General features: G+C 35.2%; 3 protein-coding genes and 1 non-coding gene across 4 annotated transcripts; 2 read left to right on the top strand and 2 right to left on the bottom strand.

The window, feature by feature from the left end:
* The first annotated feature begins 745 nt into the window (after positions 1–745).
* On the top strand, positions 746–4,696 carry LOC108213009 (ATP-dependent 6-phosphofructokinase 6). The gene is made up of 13 exons (XM_017384723.2): positions 746–1,226; positions 1,788–1,834; positions 1,968–2,007; positions 2,125–2,187; positions 2,258–2,395; positions 2,495–2,653; positions 2,768–2,821; positions 2,908–2,976; positions 3,086–3,215; positions 3,583–3,848; positions 3,953–4,016; positions 4,132–4,286; positions 4,371–4,696. Exons 1-13 carry the CDS (start codon positions 1,017–1,019, stop codon positions 4,539–4,541), a joined length of 1,566 nt encoding a protein of 521 aa, XP_017240212.1. The 5' UTR covers positions 746–1,016; the 3' UTR covers positions 4,542–4,696.
* A 235-nt stretch (positions 4,697–4,931) lies between these two features.
* Positions 4,932–8,647, bottom strand: LOC108213007 (glutathione hydrolase 3). The gene is made up of 7 exons (XM_017384720.2): positions 8,356–8,647; positions 7,102–7,436; positions 6,480–6,998; positions 6,080–6,315; positions 5,717–5,981; positions 5,456–5,593; positions 4,932–5,360 (listed from the first exon to the last, which is right to left on the bottom strand). The coding sequence occupies exons 1-7, from the start codon at positions 8,465–8,467 to the stop codon at positions 5,088–5,090; spliced, it is 1,878 nt and encodes a 625-aa protein (XP_017240209.1). The 5' UTR covers positions 8,468–8,647; the 3' UTR covers positions 4,932–5,087.
* Positions 8,648–9,396: 749 nt separating this feature from the next.
* On the bottom strand, positions 9,397–11,973 carry LOC108213039 (inositol oxygenase 1). The gene is made up of 11 exons (XM_017384771.2): positions 11,829–11,973; positions 11,550–11,631; positions 11,368–11,449; positions 10,976–11,180; positions 10,736–10,795; positions 10,592–10,644; positions 10,360–10,482; positions 10,161–10,230; positions 9,964–10,042; positions 9,785–9,866; positions 9,397–9,620 (listed from the first exon to the last, which is right to left on the bottom strand). The coding sequence occupies exons 1-11, from the start codon at positions 11,857–11,859 to the stop codon at positions 9,594–9,596; spliced, it is 894 nt and encodes a 297-aa protein (XP_017240260.1). The 5' UTR covers positions 11,860–11,973; the 3' UTR covers positions 9,397–9,593.
* Positions 11,974–23,688: 11,715 nt separating this feature from the next.
* Positions 23,689–23,795, top strand: LOC135151877 (small nucleolar RNA R71). The gene has a single exon (XR_010290784.1). It is a non-coding gene; the product is annotated as a small nucleolar RNA R71 (small nucleolar RNA).
* The last annotated feature ends 657 nt before the right edge of the window (positions 23,796–24,452 follow it).

Here is a 24,452-nt window from a genome sequence, read left to right as displayed (position 1 = left end):
CAACTGCACCCTTAAAAGACCTTATATTAAATCTTATATTTATTGAATCAGGTTGATTGATCCTGAAAGAATAAAATGAAAATGAAGCGGGTTATGGTCTAGCAGTGTTAAGAAATTTCATTCTTTCCCAATTCATTCCTTATATTATGGGGGCTAAAAATCACACCATCAATTTGAGATGAAATGCTCCATTCTCTCCTATCTCTAATTTCATGTCAAATCTCATCATAACAATTTGGCCACACCCACCCAGTTTTGTTTTCCAACACTTTCCTCCTATCTTTATTAATTAATTTATACTCCTTTTATTTCATTCCATTCCATTCTCCTCAACCAAACACAAAAATAAATATAATTTTACGCATAATCAAAATTATTGATATTATCAAATTTTATGACTGAGATTTTAAATAATCATGATAGCCAACCATTTTATTTATTATTGTCTCAAATACTCTAAAGATGTTCTGCAGACTTGATTATATTTAATTAGTTATCATTTAATTTAAAATTCGTATATTATCATTATTTTGCTACCATTAAGTATTTTCTATTGGCATTCAACTATTAAATCTTGATTATAATTGGAGTTTATTCCAAAAATCCTTTTCCTCTATATAAGGAAACTACTGCAAGCCGCCCAACTTAAATTCCCTCCATTTGCTTACCTCCTCCCATTAATCTCAGCGTCCAAACTTTCTGGAAAATCACAATTTATACATATTCACACAATCTTTTTCTTATTACTATTTTTAAATTTAAATTTATTCTAACTTCACTTCCCTTTATCCCTCTGTACATATTTCCTTATACAGATACCGTTGAATACTTTCCAGAATGTAAAAGACTTGGGCGAGACTCAACATTTTATATCTTCTGTATATAAAAAAATACATACAAATAATTTACGTACATATTTTTAGCGACAACACGTTGAAGCTCATGGTGACGTGCATGTAGAAATATAATATTGAATTTAGTTAGTTAATAAGGTTGATGATCATTTGTTGTGAAAGATGGAAGCATCGATGTTGAGTTCTGCGGTTCCTAGTATGAACATGCATGGAAAAGGAACAGAAAATAGTACAAGTTCCGTGTCCAAATTAAAAAATGGTTCGGTGAGCTTTTCGGCTGCCGGAAATATGGAACCTAAGATTGTCAAGGGTGAAGATGGTTATGTTCTCGAAGATGTTCCGCATTTTACCGATTACATTCCGAATTTACCTGTATGCTCCCCTCCTGTCTTTAAATATTTACTTGAAAGGGTAACGTTCGGATGAGACCATAATCGTGAAAACCCAATGTTTTGTGGTTTACAAGTTTGGTTCTCCAAATTCTTCTCTCACTATTCTCACGGAGATGTTATCTTAGTAGTTATATGAACTACTTGTGCATATGGTGTTTATAATGATATTGATGATATAGGAAAATAATATTTAACAAATGTGTGCTTGTCAATATGGGTATGCGAGGGGGAGCTTCAGATACCGGTGAAATCAAAAGTTGGGATTTGAAAAAAAAATTGAATTTTGGAATTCAGCCGGAGCTAGAGACTTGCCAGCCTTGTCTTGGTCCCGTCACATGCTTCAGTTATTTTTATTCATTTATTCATGATCACAGTCTTGTGGTTTTTTGTTCTTTTAGAGGGGTGGGGAATGAAAGATTTGAGCTTTGTTTACATCTTTAATTCTGCGTATGTTCAAATTGTGATATTTTGTGCATCGTTTCTGGAAAGATCCGATTTTTAGAATTTATCGATAATATTTGTTCTTTGTTCTTCATAACAGACATTTACGAATCCATTGCAAGCCAATTCTGCATACTCTATTGCAAGGTAAGTTTACTTTTGTTCTGTTTCAACTTCATCTTATGTTTCGGTTGGGGTTTCTAGCATTTTGTCTAGTAGTAACTTCACTTGTGTCATTTTATGCTGGAAAGAGGAACTAATTGATTAAATTTTTGTTTAGGAAAGTGTGTGTCGATTGTGATGACACTATTGCGCAGAAGGTAAGGGCTCTTCTTCTGTTGTTCCGTGATTTTCTTTGCTCTCGCGGCCTCAAATATGCTTATATCACAATGTTTCATTTTTTTCTATCTTATGCAATGGCCTTGGTGCTTCTGTAGATTGTTGTTCACAAGGATAGTGCAAGAGGAACTCATTTTCGAAGGGCTGGAGCTACTCAACAGGTAAGCTCTTCGGAGTTTGATGCAATTGAAAGGATGAGGTAATACTTATGCAGCTGAATTTATGCTTCAGGTATACTTTGAATCTGATGAGGTTCACGCGTGCATCGTGACATGTGGAGGCTTGTGCCCTGGTCTCAACACCGTGATCAGGGAGATCGTCTGTGGTTTGTACAATATGTATGGCGTCAAGAAAGTGGTCGGAATAGATGTAAGCCTATTTCTGACATCATATTGCATTACAAGAATACAAAGGTTGCTTCCTTTGTAAATAGTTTACCGTGATGTATATATGTGGTGGCATCTGCAGGGAGGATACAAAGGCTTCTATTCTCGAAACACAGTCCCTTTGACACCAAAGGTTGTTAACAATATCCATAAACGCGGTGGAACTGTACTTGGGACATCGCGAGGTGGCCATGATACTAAGAAGATAGTCGACTCCATTCAGGACAGAGGTATCAATCAGGTAGCCAGAAAAATATAGCACTGAGTACTGATTTTATGAGTCGTTTTGATACGTTAACTTCCAACTTAGTTCTGCAACTGCTAAACAATCATTATATGGCCTTTTGTTTATAAGGTTTATATAATTGGAGGAGATGGTACACAGAAAGGGGCCTCTTTTATTTTTGAGGTACATTGGTATATAATGAGATGCAATTCACTTCTTCTGTATTTTAAAATGAAAATAGTAATTTCAATTGTTCCTCCATCTTGTAGGAAATTAGAAGGCGTGGTCTTAAAGTAGCCGTTGCTGGAATCCCCAAGACAATTGATAATGACATCCCGGTAATAAACTTGTCAATCTGTGCATTCGAAGGATTGCTTCTTCAGACATTCAGTCGCTAGAGGACGTGATTTGATAGATCTGAAACACACTTTTATTATGCCTTGACAGGTAATAGATAAGTCATTCGGGTTTGATACTGCTGTTGAGGAAGCTCAACGTGCTATTAATGCAGCTCATGTTGAAGCTGAAAGTATGGAAAATGGAATCGGTCTGGTGAAGTTAATGGGCCGTCATAGTGGTAATATTCACACACATGAACACTTAGAGTGTAGTCTTTAGTTCTCTACCATTAACTTGGCTAAATTAAGTTTCCTACGAACTATGTCAGAAGCTAGGAAACTTTGGACATTGCTCATGGCATTCTAACTTAAGAGAATTTGCCAGTTTTATGCTTTATCTTTGAAGATTTCTTCTTTATTTCTTGACTCTATCTTAATTTGTACATTAATTGTACTACATTATATATATTTAGTCGTAATGTTTTTAGGTTTCTATCTCTTTAGTTCTCAATTATGTAGCTGAGCTAATATCTCAGCTTACAGTTGACAAAGAAATTGACTAATATAATTCTGTATAATATCTTTAGATTAACTGAATTTGTGCAGGGTTTATTGCGATGTTTGCTACTCTTGCCAGCCGTGATGTTGACTGTTGCTTGATTCCAGAGTCACCCTTTTATCTTGAAGGACCGGGTGGTCTTTTTCACTTTATAGAGAAACGTCTCAAAGAAAATGGCCATATGGTTATTGTCATAGCTGAAGGTGCAGGACAGGAGCTCGTCGCTGAAGAGTCTCAAGCTACTGGCCAGCAAGATGCTTCAGGAAACCATGTTCTGCAGGATATTGGAATTTGGATGTCTCAGAAGATCAAGGTATGCATTTGGAATCTGATGCTAATTTGCATTTAAGAATATTGAATTTTGTATTAGGCATTTATCATTGTAGTTGGTTGAGCACTATTCAACTTGAAATGCAGGAATACTTCTCAAGAACTGACGAGACTGGAGAAAAGCTTATGGCGGTTACCCTCAAATATATAGGTCGATACATTTTACCTTAACAGTTTACAATAAGCCTTGCGCATAGGTTTGTCTATACTCATGGACACTTGAGGTGGGTTGTCTAACCAAGCGACGTTATCTTGGTTTCTGGCAGATCCTACTTACATGATTCGAGCTGTTCCTAGCAATGCATCTGACAATGTGTATTGCACACTTCTTGCTCAATGTGCTGTTCATGGAGCTATGGCCGGTTACACAGGCTTTACTGTTGCCCCTGTTAATGGCAGAAACGCATATATACCCTTTTATGTTAGTTTCTTATTATCTCTTCTGGTAACATATATGATCTTGATCTGCAGTGATTGCTAACGGAGGACTCTCTTTTATTGGCAGAGAATTACTGAAAAACGGAACAAGGTTGTGATTACAGATAGGATGTGGGCTAGGCTTCTGTCATCGACAAATCAGCCAAGTTTTCCGGTTGTCAAAGACTCCTCCAAAATTAGCAAAGAGGAAGAAGAGGGTGACAGGCGGGTAGATGGCTCTGCATCAGGAAGCAAGTAAGAGTGCCTTTTGGCTGCAATGTGAATGATTTAAATTGTTTTTTGTAACTTGTTTTTTTAACTTTTAACAAGATTAGATCTGATCATAAGTGAAAGTTTGTATGACAAGATATGTTGTAAACTAAATTAATTACTGAATAAAAAATGGCATTTAGGTCGCTTTGTTGTTGAGACATGGAGTAGTCTCCGATTCAGATGTTTCTTTAGCATATCTTGCATTGCTTTATCCGTTAGTTTCAGGAGACCTGTTTACGAGTCCCCCCAGGTGTTTACGGAAGATACATGTCACTGAGGCACATGTTAACCCTGATGTTGTGATTGTCAGGACTTTTATGCTAATGTTGTATAAAAGCAGCAAGAATGAGTATGAAGATGTGGTGCAAGAATGATGTTCTATAAAGATTTGTTATGAATTCATTCTCTCATGAGATTCTACCGTGGATTTATTATGTATCTGACTACTATCAGGGAACAGGAAATCTACCTCTGTATCCACTGTTTGAAGCAATGATATGTACAAGATTGCTAACTGTTATAATGCAAATCATCAGAGAGCTGCAGGCTTCCCATCTTTTCTGGGATCACTAACTGCAGTAAGAATCCCGTGCAGTACTTGATCTTTTGCTGCTTTCCCATTTTTTCGGCCCATGGCAATCGTGTTCTGAAAGTCTTGAACAACAAGCTGGCAAATGGCTCCCCCTGATTTAGCCTCCAATTCATGACCTCTCTCTTCCAAGAACTTCCGTTTCTCATATGCTAGCTGGATATGCTCACCATCGATACACTTCCAGTCTTCGTACAAAACCACATTTGGTATCAACTGCATTTCATTTGTTTATTCCAAATATGAAAATTCTTGCCTGTCAAATATAAAAGCAGCTGAAACAAGGTTTATGTCGTAGAGAATGATAAGACCTTGTGGTAGACTCTCGGACTCTGAACAGCTGCCAATGGTTCCATCCCTAAGATAAAGTGATTAAGAAAAACTTGGAGTACAGCTGGAATTATGTATAAGCCTCCACTGCCACCAATCACTCCAGCCAGCTGATTATCCTGAAACCATCAAACAAACAATATTATAGTACTTCAAAAACTTTCTAAAATTTTACCTGTGCATATATGCCTGAAAGTTCTGTTATTTATACGTTGATCAGTTATTATGCAGCTATTCCAGACCTTAAGAACTATAATCGGAGTCATTGAAGACAATGGTCTCTTATTTGGCTCGATGAAATTAGCAGGAGCTGGAGGAAGATGATCGTTGGATATCTCAGTGGGTGTGGAGAAGTCGTCCATTTCATTGTTGAGCACAATACCGGTGGCAGGTGAGAGCACCTTAGCTCCAAAACTGAAATTTATGGTGGTTGTCATTGATACAGCATTTCGTTCTGCATCCACAATACAGAAGTGGCTGGTACCATGATCTCTCAACTGACTCCACCTGGTAGCAATTAGAGATTTGATAAGTTTGGTTGATCATACTGAGCAAACATGACAAAAATCTAGAATTTATACAAACGTTCAGATAACAAGTTGAACCTGTGCATATAATATTCCGGAGGGAAGGTCGTGTTGTCAAATATTCTTTGTTGAATGCTTTTGGCAAATGATGGGGAAAGCATGTCAGACACGGTTTTACTGATGTGCACAAAGTCAGGATCGCCCAAGTTCATTCGAACAGCAAACATGTGTTTTAGTGCTTCAATTAGACGATGCAAGCCCAGAACTCCCTTTGCAGCATTGGAACTTGCATAGTTACTTAATATATTCAGCACCTGTTTCACAAAGACACCATTACATATATAAAGCAGTTAAATGTTGTAAATTGCAACACACAATAGCAAATTAAATCAACCTCAGGCTAAGTTTAATTAGAAGATGAGGACAATAGAAAATATTTTGCTGAATAAATAAACAAAGAGAATGGTAATATACTTACCAGAGAAATGCCAAGTGTTCCACTTGATGGAGGAGGCATTCCTAAGATAGTATAGCCCATGGCGTTTACGGCCATAGCCTCTGTAACTTCCACTTTGTAACTCCTCAAATCTTCCATCGTCAAAATTCCACCTGCATTTTTCACATCCTCAACAAACTTTTCTCCAACCACGCCGCTATAAAAAGCTTGTGGCCCTTGTTCTGCTATTGTTTCTAAGCTGGTGGCAAGTTCCTTGTTATAACATCTATCCCCAGCTTTTAACACTTTGCCATTTGGTGCATAAACTTTTCGCAAACCAGGATCACTTGTGATTGAATCAGCATGACTGTCAATTGCATTAGCAAGATATGGAGCTATAATAAAACCTTCTCTAGCAAGTTTTATTGCAGGATGAAATAATGGCTTCCAAGGCAAGCGTCCATATTTTAACCAAGCTTCATAAAGGCCGGCTAGTTCCCCAGGTACGCCCAATGACAGTGCTCCAATCGACTTAGTATCCGGGTTGTTCGCATACATATTCTGTTAGACAAACTTAGTCAGCTACACTTCAGTGCTTACATTTATGTTGAAATTGGAAAACTGCAATCAAATTGAATTTAGATATTTAGTTATAGTTAAGAACCTGTGAAGAAGCCAATGGAGCAGTTTCCCTCATGTCAAATGCTAGGGTTTGAGAAGTCTCTGAAGATCTAACCACCATGAAACCTCCCCCACCAATTCCACTAGCCATCGAATTAACCACACCGAGGCATAGAGCAGTCGCTACAGCAGAATCAACAGCATGTCCACCTTGTCTGAGAATCGATACACCAATTTCAGAGCACCTAGTATCATCTGCTGCAACAACTGCTTGGTCTGATTCCACAACTTCAGCATTCGGAAATTTCTCATGATTGTTCTTGCTTAAATTAATTACCACCCCATAGTTTAAATGACCAGTAAATGTGAGGCCAACAACTGAAATAATAATTAAAAATTTGATTAAAATCAGCTAAATTAGGTTATTTGAGCATATGCTAAAATCGTGTTAAAAGTATAAATCCGCTAAAATTTTATAGCTATATTCATAATTGTATCACATTATACACCATAAGATCAGGACTATTCTGGTAAGAACTATTCCAGGGACAAGGCTATAAGATCATTCCAATTGAGGAAATTGTCCAAAAAAAACCAGTAAACCAGCAGTCAATTACATAAATTTAAATACTCATGCACTCTGCCTGAATTTCTTGTTACCGAGAGAAGAGGGACATTAATCATGCTACTGTCAAATTATAGATTAGCATTTGGAATTCTCATGATTGTTCTTGCTTTAATTAACTATGACCCCATAGTTCAAATGACTAATAAATGTGAGGCCAACAACTGAAAAAAAAAACTAAAATTTAATTAAAATCAGCTAAATTAGGTTATTTGAGCAAAGCTAGAATCGTGTTAAAAGTATAAATCCGCTTAAATTTTATAGCTATATCCATAATTTTATCGCATTATACACCCTAAGATCAGGCCTTTTCCAGGTAAGAAGTAAGAACTATTCCAATGACTTAAAACTATAAGAATTGTCCAAAAGAACCAGTAAACCAGCAGTCAATTACGTAAATTTAAATACTCATGCACTCCGCCTGAATTTTTTGTTACCGAGAGAAGACGGACATTAATCATGCTAAGGTCAAATTACAGATTAACAATCTATGAATCTAACGTGAGCTCTTGTTGACTATTGTGGAACTTCAAAAAACTACCACACCCCCAGTCACACACACACACATAAACACAAGATAATCAAGAATCATATTATCACAAACATGATCATCAAAACAGAAGCATACTAAGAAAACTCAACTTTCAAGAAACTACAAGTCAAGAAACATACATGCAACAATCATGAGGCCCACAAGCAAGCCCAGAGCTCTGGCCCACCATCTCCTTGTGAATGAATCTTGGTCACTTCCCAGAAGTGGAGATTCTAATCTCTGGTGCCTCATCACTGTAAGAAGATGCAGAGGAGGTGGGCTTGGGAGTTGGGGGTGTCTGAAGGTTACTTGGGTTTGAATGTTTGATTAGATAAAGACAGTTTTTGATTGGACAAAAATAGAACTCGAAATTGTCGCCTATGTAGTTAGTGGCCAATGCAACTACGTTATTTAGTGATTTTATGACACATTGAGTGTGCTTTTGGACAAAATTATTATATAGATAATAGATTCCTCATTGTTTATGTGCCGAAGATTCCTTTGTTCATTAATGACCGTCTCTTTTTTTTAACAATATTGTAGGAGAAATTTGTGGTTCTACCGAATTATAAGTCAATGTTCTATGATTTGACTTTTAATATTCAATTTTTTCTAGAATAATATTTTTTTCTGATTTTTATACTAATTTTAAATAAAAAAGACTTGTACACCAATCATTTTAAAATTTTCTTGAATTAAATTTAAAATTTGAATTTACGTAATTGATGCAAAAGATCCCAATAATTTCTTTAATCAATAAATCTGTTACAAATATTAATGGTATTTTAAAGAACCATGCAACTGAGCTGGAGCTGAGCTAGAATCCAAGTCTGGTAAAACAGCTAGCAAGGAGTTGTAACAGAATGAGACTGAATAGTGATGTAGAATTGGTTAGAAAATGTTGACATATTTCTTTCTTTGTGTGATGAGACTACTATTGAAGCTGCTTCCTGCTTCTGGTTTGCAATGCTACTGTAATGATTCTCTTTTTTAAGATACCTAGTTTGAAAATTTGCTTGATATCCCCTAAGAAAATAATTCTAAATCCGTCCTCGAGTACAAAGAAGATTTTTGTTGATACATACATCCTAACCTATGGTCCCTGATCCTCTGTCAGGGCCTTCACATGAAACCATGAGAGCCAGCAAGAAGGTAAAGAATACAGAACAGAGACAAAGATGTAAAAATGAACTGAAATTTTATTCATTAAACCACATGTTTGGTTCTTTAACACTTGAAAGGATTTGATGACAAATCCATGCACACTGTGCAGAAAAACATTACAAGAAAAATACTACAACCCCATCTCTTCCTGAATCCTGCCAAGCGCGGCCATTTATTGATTAATATTTTTGTATCTAGGGCTCCATTGACGCGATCACCATTTAAGCTTTGCAGGGAAATACTGCAATACAAGTACATTCCATCAGTGTGATTCATCGAAACCAAACCAAATCTAATCCGTGTCCTATTTGGAAATAGGATTTGGGACGGGGAAAGAGTCTCTTTTTTTTTTGTATGAATGATCTGTTAAGAGTAGTAATTTAGTGTTGAGTAATCAGTAATCACCTTTTCAATCAGGGACATGTAGTATGGCTTCACTTTCTCAACATCAACACGAACTTTGCTCTTACTATACAGGTCGTATTTGCTATTAAACAATGTGCAGAAGTTAGATTCTGGTTGCAAAAAGAAAAAATGCATTATCCATGATTAATCATTTGATGAAAGAAAGAGTAGAAGGGTACCTGAAAATCTCCAGCCATTTTAGATTCTCAACATCCTCCTCGTTCATCAAATGTCTGTACGCTCCTCCATGATGCAAAGCTACAGAGCAACAAAACAAATTTGTAAGTTATCAATACAATGTGTTAGCACTAATACTATCTACATCCTTGGATATGTGGCAGATTTCATATAGGTATATTTTAAGCCAAGATATTACCATAAAAAGAGTGAAACCGGATGACAAATAATCCAGCTGGGGGCAGAGTAGTTCCGTTCTTCTTGGCCACCTGCAGGATTTTAGAATGCAGATATATTATGTAAGATTAATGAACTTAATGTTTACTTGAAACCAAAACTCTCCATGACGACATATAGTTAGTAAGTTTAGGTCTAATAGTCTAATACTAAGGTTATACCATGTACATGTAGTCATCATGCCCCCAAGAAACCATCACATTTTCGAGTCCACATCCTTCTGAGTAAACTCCATTCTTAGTGTTATAAAGAGGATTGTTGTAATCTGGGTTGTCCTTGAAATGCTGCAATTTTTTTACAGATGGTAATGAACTAATTAGCAAATGACTCGAATCACTAGTGATCTGCCTCCAAACTTCCAGGAGAACAAAAATGTCAAAAATAAAAAAATACCTTGTAGTGAACAATCGATTCATCAAAAGCACAACCAAGAGGAAATATGTCACCTGTTGAATTACAAGTCCTGGTTAATTTTACAAACACATGACAAAAACGACTACCATGTAAAAGAGTCTTGGTTGATTGAAAAAAGCTTACCGACAACAGCCCATTGGGGAAGTTCCCCGAATCCAGGAAGAAGAAGAACCTTTCCAAGATCTGTTGCCCATGACAAAAAAGAAAAGAAAAAAAATTGTTATATATAATTTCCCATGATTACCAAAGGGGCATTAGCCTCTACTATATAGCACATTTAAAGAGACCCTCTAAATTATAGCAAACATACAATGTAACAATCTTGCTGTGACTAAAGAAGTAGGTGTAACAACATATTAGTACCATGGATAAGAGCAGTCAAGTGCAACCAATCTTCATCCGGGTAATCTTTCCTGATAGCCTCAGCAGTCTGCAGAAGATGCTCGATCTGCGGCTCATCCAAATCAGGATCACTATCATCCACCACATTGTTCAGAAGCTCACAGCATTCCCATATGCTCATTTCCATCTTGTCCAGTTTCATGTACTCCTCCCTCATCTTCTTCACCTGCATTACCATCTTTTTATTACTACTACACATTCAAATACTAAGAATTTAAAATACCAATCTTTTTATTACTACTACACATTCAAATACTAAGAATTTAAAATACCAACAGGCTCCTGGCCTAATCTCTTTACGAGATGTCGAGGTTCCAATCTTGTCAATTACGAGATTACAAATATAAACTTACAAAGTCATATGTCTGGTTAATATGGTTCACTCTGTAGAACTCCTCCACAGACTTCTGTCTCTCACTTTCAGCATCATATGCCCTGTACATTCAACATTGCATACTCAAATTCATAAAATAAAATATAAAAATCACAACAACATGATTTAAATATTTGTAACACTATACAAGCCAAAACTAACCTAAAAGATTGACCAAACGCATTGATATCCGGCGCATTGAAGCCAACCAATTCATTGCTCTCAACCTGGTTCTTCCCCTCCTCTTCAATAAACAGACATTCAAAATTTCGTTACACTCAAAAACCGGGGAAAAAAAAACCCTTCCAGCACATCAAAAAACAGAACATGATCGTATTCGGAACCATGATACGAGTAGAATTAGATATACGCAGAACTTGTTCGTATTATAAACGTAATAATATCGAAGCAAAAAATTTAGAACATGAAAGGCATAGTTACCTAGCCGAGGCTGCTCAATGAGAATAGTCATCTTCGAAAAAAACAAAAAAGTACCGGCTACGGAAAAACAGGAGACTAGAGAAAACAACACAAAAGAATAGAATGAGTTGCATATCAAGGGAAAAAATCAGGGGTATTTATAGTACAAAAAAGTCCTCGGCTGAAAATAACAAGTTTTCGAGTCCTCAACTGTAAATTCTTCTGTCAATCTTTAATTTATCCCGAATGATTAGAACAAATACGGAGCCACACGGTTTACCCAACCTTCCAAAGAGCGCGTGCAATATACGTTTGTATTAAGTACTTAATTTTATAGTGATGGTTATGAACGTGTGGGTGAAGAGATTGGGATTAGTGATACAATCTGAGACAAGAATGACTCAGCTTTACGTGGATAGATAGATACATATGAAATTTTGTGTTGAATCCGGTATATATGACTCATGCATGTGTGTATTTTATAAGTATGGCAACTTGAAAAATCTAGGTATTTAATAATCATAAATTGGCATATATTTGTGTGCATATATTTTGTATCTTTATCAATGAAGTAAAGTAATATATTTAAATATATTAGATTATCAATTGACGGCGCCCGTTAGTAGGTTTGGAGTTGTATTTTCAATATTTATCCAAAATTTAACTTACTCATATGATGTAGAAGTTATTCATATATTTTTTTAAAAGGTTCATTTTTGTTTAAAATATTTGTATCCATATTTAAATAAAATAACAACAGATAAATGATACCATCTTGCATCAGTCTTAATATATGTTTAATAAATATTTAATTTTATTTTAAAATTTTTTACTTCGAAATTTTTTCAAGGTACCTAAAGTTAGGTTTTGACATAGATCTTGTTGATAGTAGATTTTTGTTTAACACGTGTACAGTTGTGTAGTGAAAATTTTGGGTTGGGTTGTTGAGATCCTCTCCGGAGAGAAGGTTTGCCGTCAGATTAATATAAAATATAGGGCGGACTCTTGACTAAGGGATCATTTGTTTCCAAGAGACACAATATAATATAATATTTGGATGAATAATAAATATAATTTTTGAATGAGAGCTGATGTTTGATAAATTATTTTTCTGAATGATAAAGACTTTTATTTTAAAATTTTAGTATTTCTTAAATATTTGTTATCATTGTGTATAGATAGATAAATTTAATTATTTGATTAAATTTTTTTATTATTTCTCTTAATTATCATATGAGTTTGATTACTTTTTTTTTACAATTTTGAAAATATATGTTGACAATCATATTTCATGAAACATTTTTTTATTTTATTTAATTTATAATACAAATTAAGATATTTTTATTTAATTTTATTCAGATTTACAAAAGAAACAAAATAAGAGACCAAATAAACTAATAATATTAAAAAAAAAACTACAAGTATGTTAAAATTATGCCAAGGTATGGGGCCGTATGGCGAACCGTTTCTGAGGTCTCAACGAGAGAGGCTCCAGTTTATAGTGTATGTAGTTCTGAATAGCGTTTAGCTCTTTTGACAATGCAGGCTTATATGCCTTACATCAAACCCGGGTGCCCCGGGTCAACAGAGGATAAACCCACCACTGAGCTATCCAATCGTGCTCGAATAGCGTTCAGCTCTTAGTAAAATTTTTAACAGTCTTAACAACAAAACTCTGTCTCGTCCATATTTTTAGCTTCATCCAGGGTTAACAAATGACCGGTAAGACGATCAACACTACTACTATTTTCAAGATTGTTGGTGTCGAATTGATTTCTTAAAAACTTTATATTCATTTTTATTGTCAATAATATTTATATTCTGTTTGTTAAATAATTTAAAAATAAAATGACCAGTTGTTTAGCTCTTTTTATTTACCAATAAGGTTGTATTATCCGTCCGGGGATTTGTCCTGACTGTATTGGAGAATTTTAATAACTGCATTTGTCAAAAAAAAAAATCATACAAAAAACGTAGTTCTTCTGTCCCATTGTATACGAATCTTTTTAACTGTTTCGTACGTATTTACTTTTAATCATATAAAAAATCGAATGTAATCTTAGTTGAAATATATTTTTTTTAATAATTTAAGTCCGTGTAAAAGATCTGAGATCGAAAGACTGGTTTATATGGATTGGGGGTAGTATTACTTATTAGTCACTTCACCACAATCTGGGCGAGACACGGACACTGAAAATCATGTGTTTAGATATCAGTACTTTAGAGGTGATGATTTTGAGGGACACGGTTTCATTGTCTGTTTTACCATCTGTCGATAGGCAAGTGGCCTTGTCTGCATTTGCTGGACGGTCCATTTTGTACCTACGTGGTTTATATTCAACTCTCACTTTGCCTGACAAATCAAAAAACGCGCTGACGCTTATACAATATTTTTATATGAAAACTAGATTTCAACCGGGAACTCGAGAATATATTATAAAACTGTACTTATACTCCCTCCGTCCCCCTGAGTTATATACATTAGGGGGACGGGGACGCGGCACGGACTTTAATGCTCCTGTAAAGTATAGTTCTATAACTTATTTTTAAGATTTTTTTTTTCTGAATAAAAGTTTGGATGTTATATTTTTATTCAGAAAAAGAAAATTTTAAAAATAAGTTATAGAACTATATTTTATAAGAGCATTGAAGTGCGTGTCGAGCAGTGAAAAAAAACGTATAGAATTAAATGGGACAGAGGGAGTAACTTATAAGAGTCTAAAGAACCTGTCAGAGGGAATATAAAATTTCTACGATTATATAATACTATTTTAAAATTGATAAGAAAATAATACTCCCTCCGTTTCTTTTTACTTTGCTCGTTTGAGATGTCGGAACTGTTCATAACATGAGACAAATGATTAGTTTACGCCAAATCTATGAGACCAAATATAGTCATGAGTGATCTTGTTGGATTCGTATTTATGAGTATTTTAATACGATGAAGTTTTTATATTCAACACTAATATGAAACTAAAGATATTAACGATAGAAAGTGTGCATTGGCAAACGTGTCCAAGGCAAATGAGAAAAGTAATAAGAGACGGAGGGAGTATAATAATTATAAATTATTGAGAAAACAAAAAATTTAAAATTAACTCCTGCAAAAGGAATGCGAGTCAGTGGTAAGAACATTTGTGGTCGAATTGAACTGTAAGCCGGTCGTTCATGGAAAAACTAGAAAAATTATGCCTATACAATAGCCGTACAGTAAAATATAACTGTGATATTTTGCTACATCACACTCCCACACTCCCTCCGTTTCAAAATGTATGACGCTTTGATTTTTTACACATATTTCAAAGTGTTTTGACCAAACACCTAGAATCATCATTTTTTTTAAAAAAGTTTATACTTTAAAATTTTGACTGTATACTTTTATTTAAAAAAAATAAAATTTTAAGACCAAATGTCCATATTATTGAATCACTAAAAAAACCCTAATTTTCTTTTTCTCTCTTCTCTCTAGCCGCCTCCTCTTTTCATCTCCGACGGGGCTTCCATCGGTTTCCGGTGGAAAGCCCCAAATCTTTTCGTTTGATTGCTAGTTTTTGATTGTTCTTGCTTTTTCATTGAGTTTCTTAATAAATTTCCATCTTCGGGGAAAGTTTTCTTAGATTTATATCACCGAAACTTTCGATTTTCGTTCTTATTCGCTTCCAGAGGCCTTTTTGGATTTGTGAGTGGATCGATTATCTCCTAAGCGTCGTGGTGCAGATCTAATTGTTTTAGTTTGTTTTAATTATAGTTTGATTTCTCTCCCTGGTGAGAGTGTGTGATTTTTCTCTCCTTTTGTGAGAGTGGTTTGGATTCATAGATAAAACCTTTCGGGAATTGCATTTGTGGTCGATAGCTCAAACGGAGTTTTTGGAAAAGATGGTGAACACAGAGCAAGGATCTATACATGTAGCATCGTCAATTTCAACATCATCTTGGGTATGAAGACAGGCATGTTAATTTTTTCTATGTTTGTTCGACTCGATCATTCTTGTAGATGCCGTATGGCCATTATTTATTGAATTATCTCCTTTTTTTTTCAAAAAAAAAAATAAAATTTTATAAATAATAAATATAAGTATATGATCAAAAGATTTTAAACTACGTGCAAAAAATCAAAACGTCCCACATTTTGAAACAGGGGTAGTAATAAATTATCAGTGACAGTGAGTAGTGACAGAAAGTCAGAAATCACAGAACGATCTATCACCGGCTAAATTTATTTTATTTTATTCAACATTGACAGAATCACCCCTAGACAGAAGGGACTGTGACATTATACATTTATACTCCCTCCGTCCCCCTGAGTAGTATACATTGGGGACGGGGACGCGGCACGGACTTTAATGCTCCCGTAAAGTATAGTTGTGTAATTTATTTTTAAAATTTTCTTTTTTTGAATTAAAGTTTGGATGTTATATTTTTATTCAGAAAAAGAAAATCTCAAAAATAAGTTACGGAACTATATTTCATAAGAGCATTGAAATGCGTGTCGAACAGTTGAAAAGAAACGTATACAATTAAATGGGACAGAGGGAGTACTAAAATAACAGTAATGTATAGGGGTGGCAATCGTTTCGTTTCGTATACTTTCGTTTCGTGTATTTTCGTGTTTCGTGTACTCGAAGGTGAAACCCGTATCCGCCCGTTATTAATTTCGTGTACCTAATTTGAAACCCGTATCCGTTTCGAATCGTTTCGTGTATATTTCGTGTTTTTTTCGTGTATATTATATATAAAAATATTAATATATTTTTTAATCAAAAAATGGATTTAATATATATTTTCCTTTATAAATTTATTAAATGTGAATGATATATATTATACTTGTATACAATTCTTTATAAATTTGTTAATGTATCTACAATATATATCCACACATACATATAAATATATACTTTATACTCAATTATATATTTAATATATCATTATATATATATATATAATAAATATAATCTACAAATATTTCGTGTACTTTCGTGTATATCGTGTACCCCAAATGAAAACCCATATCCGACACGAAATCTATCGTGTAATTTCGTGTTCGTGTACATTCGTGTTTCGTGTATCGAAAATCAAAACCCGTATCCATTTTTTTCGTGTCGTTTCGTTTCGTGTTAGCGTGTTACGTGTCAAATTGCCAAGTCTAGTAATGTAGATAACTACTTTAAAAAAAAAAAACAGTAAATAGTTAACTAAACAGAACGCTTTGACCGTGCGTCAATTGTGGAAATTATGTTTTAAAAAAAAATTGGCCCTAGCAATTAATAACGATGACAAGTTGTCCATTTGCAATCTGTGTCCTGCGTATTTTTTTCCTGTAAATAATATTTGGATATTTCTAGGTCGGCTGTCTTTTTATCATATTATTTTTGTATTATTTTTTATTTTACTTTTAAAATATTTTTTTTTATTATTTTCTGTTTCCGGTTATATGTGTGTTGAAAACTATTATTAAAAAAATAGATAAACAAATTAAACATCATATTATTTTTTAAAATTGTTTTTCTATTTTCAAAATATAATTATCGACATGTTGTCCATATGTTATAAATTTAGAGCATATTTTTTCTGCAAATAGTATATGTTATCGTAATTTTGGGTTGATTATTCTATTTTATCATATTATATATATATATATATATATATATATTTGAATTTATTTTTCAAAAATAGAACTTTTAGGATATATATATATATATATATATATATATGAATATAGTATTTCTAGAGTAATATGAATTTATACACTGAATTATTATATAATTTTAAAAACTAGGTTAAACATTATATTATTATTTGAAAACTTTTTTTCAATTTTAATATATAAAAAACTTTTTAGTTTTAAGGGAAACAATAACTAAAACTTTTGAAACTTGTAGTTTGGGCCTGAGAGAAAAACAGCAACTTTTTTCTAATCCAATGGACATGAGTTAGGCTATACTATCATCTTCCTGCAAGTAGCCTGTAAATGCGTACGGACTATCCGGTGTCTCGACTTATATCCGGTTCAAAAATATGATAGTGAAAACAATTTAAATCTGGCAGAAAAATTAAACCCGTATAATATATGATCTCGGATATGAGCACACTTATGCCCGCTAAGATTCGATCTCATATAAATTTTTATAATATAATCCTACCCGAACACCCGAATATGATCCACGATTCATATTCCATTCGAACTCATATACATATTATATTTTAAATCCATCACATTTGTAATTAAATAGTCATCATTTTATGAAATTTTAATTGTATTTTCATAAAAATTAATTTATTTAATGTGATGATGCTTATTATCTTCATACATATTTAATAAATGAAATAAACCAACATATAATTATAGGTTTTAATTTAAAATTATTAGATTTTATAATAGCATGTTTACTTTGACTAAATGATAATTATTTGAATAATTGAAATAATAATGATATTCAATGTTAGTGGATCATTTCCGGCTCATATTCGATGGATCATAATCTACCTGGTTGAAAATTAGAAAATACGATAATGGATCATATTCGGTTCAGATTCGGATCTCAAATTCTCGAGATCGATTTATATCCGAATAAAATGAACTCGAATCCTAATCTGGACACACTATAATATGATCAATACTAGAGGAGAGAGGTACCGGTATCACTTTAATCATTTACGGCCCTAACTGCAAGTTAAACTTGAAGTTTTAAAGAAATTTTGACAGAACATGGTAAGTTATAAGCATCAAAACTTACGATTGCATAGATGCTCAAAACAAGATAGAAGAAATGATAGATAAAGTTAAAATTTCTATCAAATCAAAAAAGGACGGGTGTAAAGAAAAGTTAACTAAATAATATATATAATGGTTGTCATGATGTAAAATTAGCTTAAAACATCACATTAATAGACCTAAGAGCAGAATAATTGGAGAATAAATTAAATTTGAAACAAAATATAACACCTAATTATCGAAAACATGTTGTTATTTTGCATCAAAAATCATTTTTAATTCTAAATTATAAAAATAATTTCATTTATTTTACCACAATCATTGGTCTTGCTTTGCTGGCCCTATGACTCTCACAATACACAACATCGTGCTCATTTTGTTATCCTACTATTGGCATATAAAGCGGATACTCGTCCGTCGTTTTTTACATGTCTTTTTTGAAAAGTCACGCATATTAAAAAAATATTAATTGATTTTTTTTATATTGTTGTCTACTTCTAATAATTGTATTTTAAGATAATATTAGTTGAGTTTTTTTTATTTTCTTATCTATCCTAATAAATATATTGAATTAAATTGAGTTGTGTGTAAAATATGTATTAGTCAAATATATAAAAATGAATTTAAAGGGAATTCATTATTTTTTTTGAAACTAAATTTCATTAATTTAAGAAATTTAAGAAATAATCAGACAAGATGGACTCCAACACGCAGAATCAGACTAGTTCACGATTCTCAACACACGAGGAAGACTAGCAATATTATGAGCTAACTGCTTGTCGAACATGTTGAACTTTCACATCATTTCTTTGACTTGGAATGTATCTACAACACTCAATGATATTCCACAATTTTAACATATACGACGTATTGCGAGCAGAGCATTGATCACTTTTAGAGAGTCACATTCCACAATCATTTGGACAATACCCAATCCAACAATCCAGTTGAGACTTCTGCATACCTATAGCTTCTGCCTCTAAAACGATCGCCTTATTCACTATAGACTTCTGCTTCCTGTCACGAAAGCTCCACTATCGTTCCTCAAGATCATTCCAATCTTGAATGAAGAAGTGCCCTTGTGAATAGTTGCAGTTACGTTAACTTTATGACATCCCTAATCTGGAGATTGTCATCTAACTTGTTTAGTGCAATCAGCTATTTGCACATGATCCCGGGTTTTAACTTGAGCGGCTAACCATTCTGCAACCAACCACGAACTTATTTTTATGACTATTGGCATATTTAACTTTGCATCTTCCCATACATGTGTTTATTCCCAGCGAACCATATTTCTCACTGTGCTTTGACTAAACACACCATCCTATCTTCAGTTTCACACTCCAACTTGTCCATCACCCATAAAGATAAAACTTCCGCTTCTGACAGATCAAAGCCTGCACCTATACACTCCGAGCAACTTTTCGCAAACCAACATTCCACAAAAATATGGCGCATATGCTCATTATCGAGATCATACATTGGACAGAAAATAGAGATTTTCATCCCTTTACCTTTAGTTAGATTTTGAACAGGAATATTGTTCTAACAAACCCGTCATAAGAAATACTTCATCTTTTGGGGAATTGGCAGCTTCCACAATCTCCTCCACCCCACTAGTACAAACTGGACTTTCAGCGTCAAATAACCCCTAAAACGTCAGTTAAGTGGCGTAGCAAATGTAGGAGACGCTATAGATATAGGCCTTTAGCGTCGGTTAAGTTAGCGACGCTATAGTCCTGTCATTAGCATCGATTATCTGAAATGCCGACGTTGTAGCCTGACAATAGCGTTGGTTATCAGAAACGCCGATGCTATAGTCTTAACCAAATGCGCCGGTTGTCTGAATAACCGACGCTGCAGTCCGGAATTTGCGTCAGTTATCTAAAATGCCGACGCCATAGGCCTGATCAAATGCATCAGCAATCTGAATAACCGACGCTATAGTCCTGACCAACAACGTTGGCAGTCTAAATAATGATACTTTACTATAATGCCTCTCCTGCCAATAATGATAGCCAGACTTTGTTGTATAACTCCTATGCACAGTATGCATTAGAGGTGGCAATATGGTTGCAAAATCATTAAACCAATCCAAACGAAACCAAAATTGTGGATTTGGATCCATTTAAAATCACATTTAGAAAAATAGATTTGGTTTTGTTTCCAGTCTCACATTTCTCACAAATATGGATCTAACTACATTTGGTCTCACTTTTAAGATTACTTATATGAACACACACTACTATTAGTCCTTAGATTACCACCCCCAAACTTAAAATATTCAATGCCCTCATTGAAGGTGATAAAAAGGATCGAATGTACCTAGAAGTCGGGAGGATCACCCTCCTCGGGTGGAGGATCAGGTGGTCGAGACACCATGCCATCTCCAAACACTGGCCAATCAACCTCAACGTCAATGGCTCGAAAAGCACTCCCAAGAGCCTGAGTCAAATCCTTTGCAAAACGGCGGTGAACGTCATGCATGTCATCTATGCGCCGTGACAACCTTCTAAACTGCACATCACTTAAGAGATCCGGTGGTAGTTTGAGTACGAGATTGGGAGCTTCTTCAATAGATGGTTTAAGATGCTCCCTAAAATTCTTAAGCTCTGCTCCTCCTTCATCTTCGAAATCAGAATCCCGTGATAAGACTCTCTCTAAGGTACCTGGCCTTAGCTTTTGCTCCATCTCAGAAATTTCAACAGCTTCTAGTGGCTCCACCTTAAAGCATTCTTCTTCGTCGGTTGGAAATTTCATTGCGTTGAACACCTTAAAAGTGACACTCTGATCTTGAACTCTCATTGTAAGCTCTCCTTTTTGCACATCGATCAAAGTTTGGCCTGTAGCTAAGAACGGCCTTCCCAAGATAATGGGAATCTTCTTATCCTCCTCGAAGTCTAGAATGACAAAATCAGCAGGGAAGATGAGCTTATCCACTTTAACCAAGACGTCTTCCACTATACCTCTCGGGTATGTGATGGACCGATCAGCCAGTTGTAAGTACATGTTTGTAGGTTTCGGCTCCGGCAGACCAAGTTTCTTGAAGACAGATAATGGCATCAGATTAATGCTAGCTCCCAAGTCACATAAACACTTGTCGAATGACAATGGTCCAATGGTACACGGTATTGTGAAACTCCCCGGCACTGGTGGCAATCGGGTCGGATCGGGTCGGGTTTCATGAAATCCATATCCAATCCGTTATATTTCGGTTCAGATCGGGTTCGGGTTTGGATATAAAATGTAAAATCCAAATCCAATCTGTCGGGTTTTTTCGGGTTTCGGATCGGATTCGGGTTTCAACCGGATATCTTAAAAAAATTAAAAATTATAAACCTGTCTGAACTATGATAATTAAGTATTTTTTTTTCAAAATTAAGATTATTGGATTGGATTCTATTGGTTTAAATTAGAATAATATAAACTTAAACCATATTGATTTTCATTATTACCAATATACAATATATTTTATACAATATATTATTAATGAAGTATTTGTCTTAAAGAGAAACCCTTATTCCTTTGACCTAGTCTATTGATATTGAGAGTATTATATTACATTCATCCAAATAATTAAATATAAATATGTTATATATATAGACACACACACATTCATATTAAATTATTTATAATATATATATATATATATATATATATATATATATAATATTCGGGTTTTTTTCGGGTTTCGGGTTCGGATCGGGTTCGGATAGGATTTCGGGTTTCGGATCGGGTTTCGGATCGGTAGAGGTCATATCCATATCCAAATCCAAAAAATTTCGGGTACAAAAATCAAATCCATATCCAAATCCAAATCCAAAAATTCGGGTTCGGTATATCCAAAAATTCGGGTTTCGGATCGGGTATCCGTCGGATCGGATTATTTTGCCATCCCTACTCCCCGGATCTTTCAGCTTCGGAGGCAATTTCTGCTGCAACACCGCACTGCATTCCTCGGTCAAAGCTACAGTCTCCAATTCCTCAAGTTTAAGTTTCCGAGATAGAATACCTTTCATGAATTTAGCATAATTCGGCATCTGTTCTAGAGCTTCCGCAAAAGGTATATTGATTTGTAATTTCTTGAAAACCTCTAGAAATTTAGCGAATTGTTTGTCGAGCTTATGCTTCTGAAGTCTCTTCGGAAAAGGGGGAGGTGGATATACTTGCTTGACCCCATTATCAGATTTAGGACTACACTTCTCAGCTGATTCCTTGCTTGCCTCCTCGTTGATTTCTTTCTTGTCAGCGTCAACAACAGTTTTTCCACTACCAGACTTAGATGAGATCACGGGTGTTTCAACCTGTTGATCACTCTCATCCTTGTTATGCTCTGTTGCTGACTCTTTTTCCTTTGTAACCTTTCTGGACCTCAAGGTGACAGCCTGTACCTGTTCCTTCACTTCCTTCTTGCCCGGATTGGCCTCAGTATCACTAGGAAGAGTTCCTGGTGGTCTATTAATCAACGCATTAGCAATTTGCCCGATCTGATTCTCCAAAGTCTTGATTGACACCGATTGGCTTTTAACCATAAGTCTTAATTCTTCTAATTCTGATCTTTCGTTGGAAGACTGTCCAGCCACCCCATGATTTTGTTGCTGGAATCCAGGGTGTTGGAATTGCTGCCTCGGTGCAAATTGTTGTTGAAAACCAGAAGGGTTGAAAGGTCCAGCTCCTTGCTGCTGAAACTGTTGCTGCGGTTGTTGCATGAAATTTTGATTGTTGCTCCAGCTGAAATTCGGATGATTCCGGTTATTGGGATGATAAGTGGCTGGTGCTGGCTGCTGAGACCTTTGGAAGGTGCTCACAAACTGAGCAGATTCACTAGATATAGCACACTGATCAGAAAAATGTGCACCCGCACAAAGCTCGCAAACATTAGGTGGTGGTTGAACTCCCAAGTTAGCTAAGGAATCTATCTTCATAGTAAGAGCCTTAATTTGAGCAGTCAAGGCTGTAGTAGCATCAACATCTAGAACACCTGATGCCTTGACCTGATGAAGACGCTGAGTAGGATTCTGATATTCATTCGCGGCCATCATCTCAATCAACTCATAAGCTTCATCATAGCTCTTAGCCCATAGAGCTCCACCTGATGCTGCATCGAGCATTGGCCTCGATTGAGGACCCAAGCCATTATAAAAGCAATTAATCACCATCCAATCAGGCATCCCATGATGTGGGCATTTTCGAAGCATCTCCTTGTAGCGTTCCCAAGCTTCACATAAAGTTTCATCAGACAGCTGAGAGAATTGAGTGATAGCATTCCTGATTGCAGCTGTTTTGGCCATAGGGAAGAACTTAGTAAGAAATTTCTGAGCCAGATCCTCCCATGTCGTAATAGATCCTGCAGGAAGAGAATGCAACCATCCTTTAGCTTTATCCCTCAGAGAGAATGGGAACAACCTCAATTTGATGGCATCGTCAGTAACACCATTGAACTTGAAAGTGTCGCAGATCTCAATGAAGTCCCGAATATGCGTATTAGGATCCTCAGTCGGAGAACCCCCAAATTGCACTGAGTTCTGTACCATCTGAATAGTGCTCGGTCTGATCTCGAAAGTGGTGGCCTGAATTGCTGGCCTGATAATGCTCGACTGAATGTCATTGATTTTAGGCTCAGAGAAAGCCTTAAGAGCCTTAGTATCATTTCCCCCTGGTGGTGCTGGTGGTTGGTCGCCCATTGTATTGTTCACTATCGTTTCTGCTTTTGCCAATGCTTCTTTACTGGCCTGAGAGCGTGTTCGCATACACGTCACTCAAGTACCTGAAACACACACAAACGAAACAAAGTGAGAAAAGAATCCAAGTCACTGAACTTTAACGACCACTAATGACAAGCACATGGACTAAAATATAACACCGAGTCCCCGGCAGCGGCGCCAAAAACTTGTTCGCACAAAATCACGCAAGCGTACGTGGTCACAAGTAAT

The sequence above is a fragment of the Daucus carota genome, chromosome 3 (genome assembly GCF_001625215.2).
Source record: "Daucus carota subsp. sativus chromosome 3, DH1 v3.0, whole genome shotgun sequence".
Lineage (NCBI taxonomy): Eukaryota > Viridiplantae > Streptophyta > Magnoliopsida > Apiales > Apiaceae > Daucus > Daucus carota.
This window is presented reverse-complemented; position numbering and strand designations above follow the sequence as displayed.

What these genes read in the sequence shown, in the direction of transcription:
- LOC108213009 (XM_017384723.2), top strand. Translation starts at nt 1,017, where the DNA reads ATGGAAGCATCGATGTTGAGTTCTGCGGTTCCTAGTATGAACATGCAT. An exon ending in AGAAAGTGGTCGGAATAGAT is followed by an intron (nt 2,396 to 2,494) that starts GTAAGCCTATTT and finishes TGGCATCTGCAG; the next exon opens with GGAGGATACAAAGGCTTCTA. An exon ending in AGGACAGAGGTATCAATCAG is followed by an intron (nt 2,654 to 2,767) that starts GTAGCCAGAAAA and finishes TTTGTTTATAAG; the next exon opens with GTTTATATAATTGGAGGAGA.
- LOC108213007 (XM_017384720.2), bottom strand. Translation starts at nt 8,467, where the DNA reads ATGAGGCACCAGAGATTAGAATCTCCACTTCTGGGAAGTGACCAAGAT. An exon ending in CTCCATTGGCTTCTTCACAG is followed by an intron (nt 6,999 to 7,101) that starts GTTCTTAACTAT and finishes TTTGTCTAACAG; the next exon opens with AATATGTATGCGAACAACCC. An exon ending in GAACACTTGGCATTTCTCTG is followed by an intron (nt 6,316 to 6,479) that starts GTAAGTATATTA and finishes TTTGTGAAACAG; the next exon opens with GTGCTGAATATATTAAGTAA.
- LOC108213039 (XM_017384771.2), bottom strand. Translation starts at nt 11,859, where the DNA reads ATGACTATTCTCATTGAGCAGCCTCGGCTAG. An exon ending in TCCCCAATGGGCTGTTGTCG is followed by an intron (nt 10,645 to 10,735) that starts GTAAGCTTTTTT and finishes GTAATTCAACAG; the next exon opens with GTGACATATTTCCTCTTGGT. An exon ending in CCGGTTTCACTCTTTTTATG is followed by an intron (nt 10,043 to 10,160) that starts GTAATATCTTGG and finishes GTTGCTCTGTAG; the next exon opens with CTTTGCATCATGGAGGAGCG.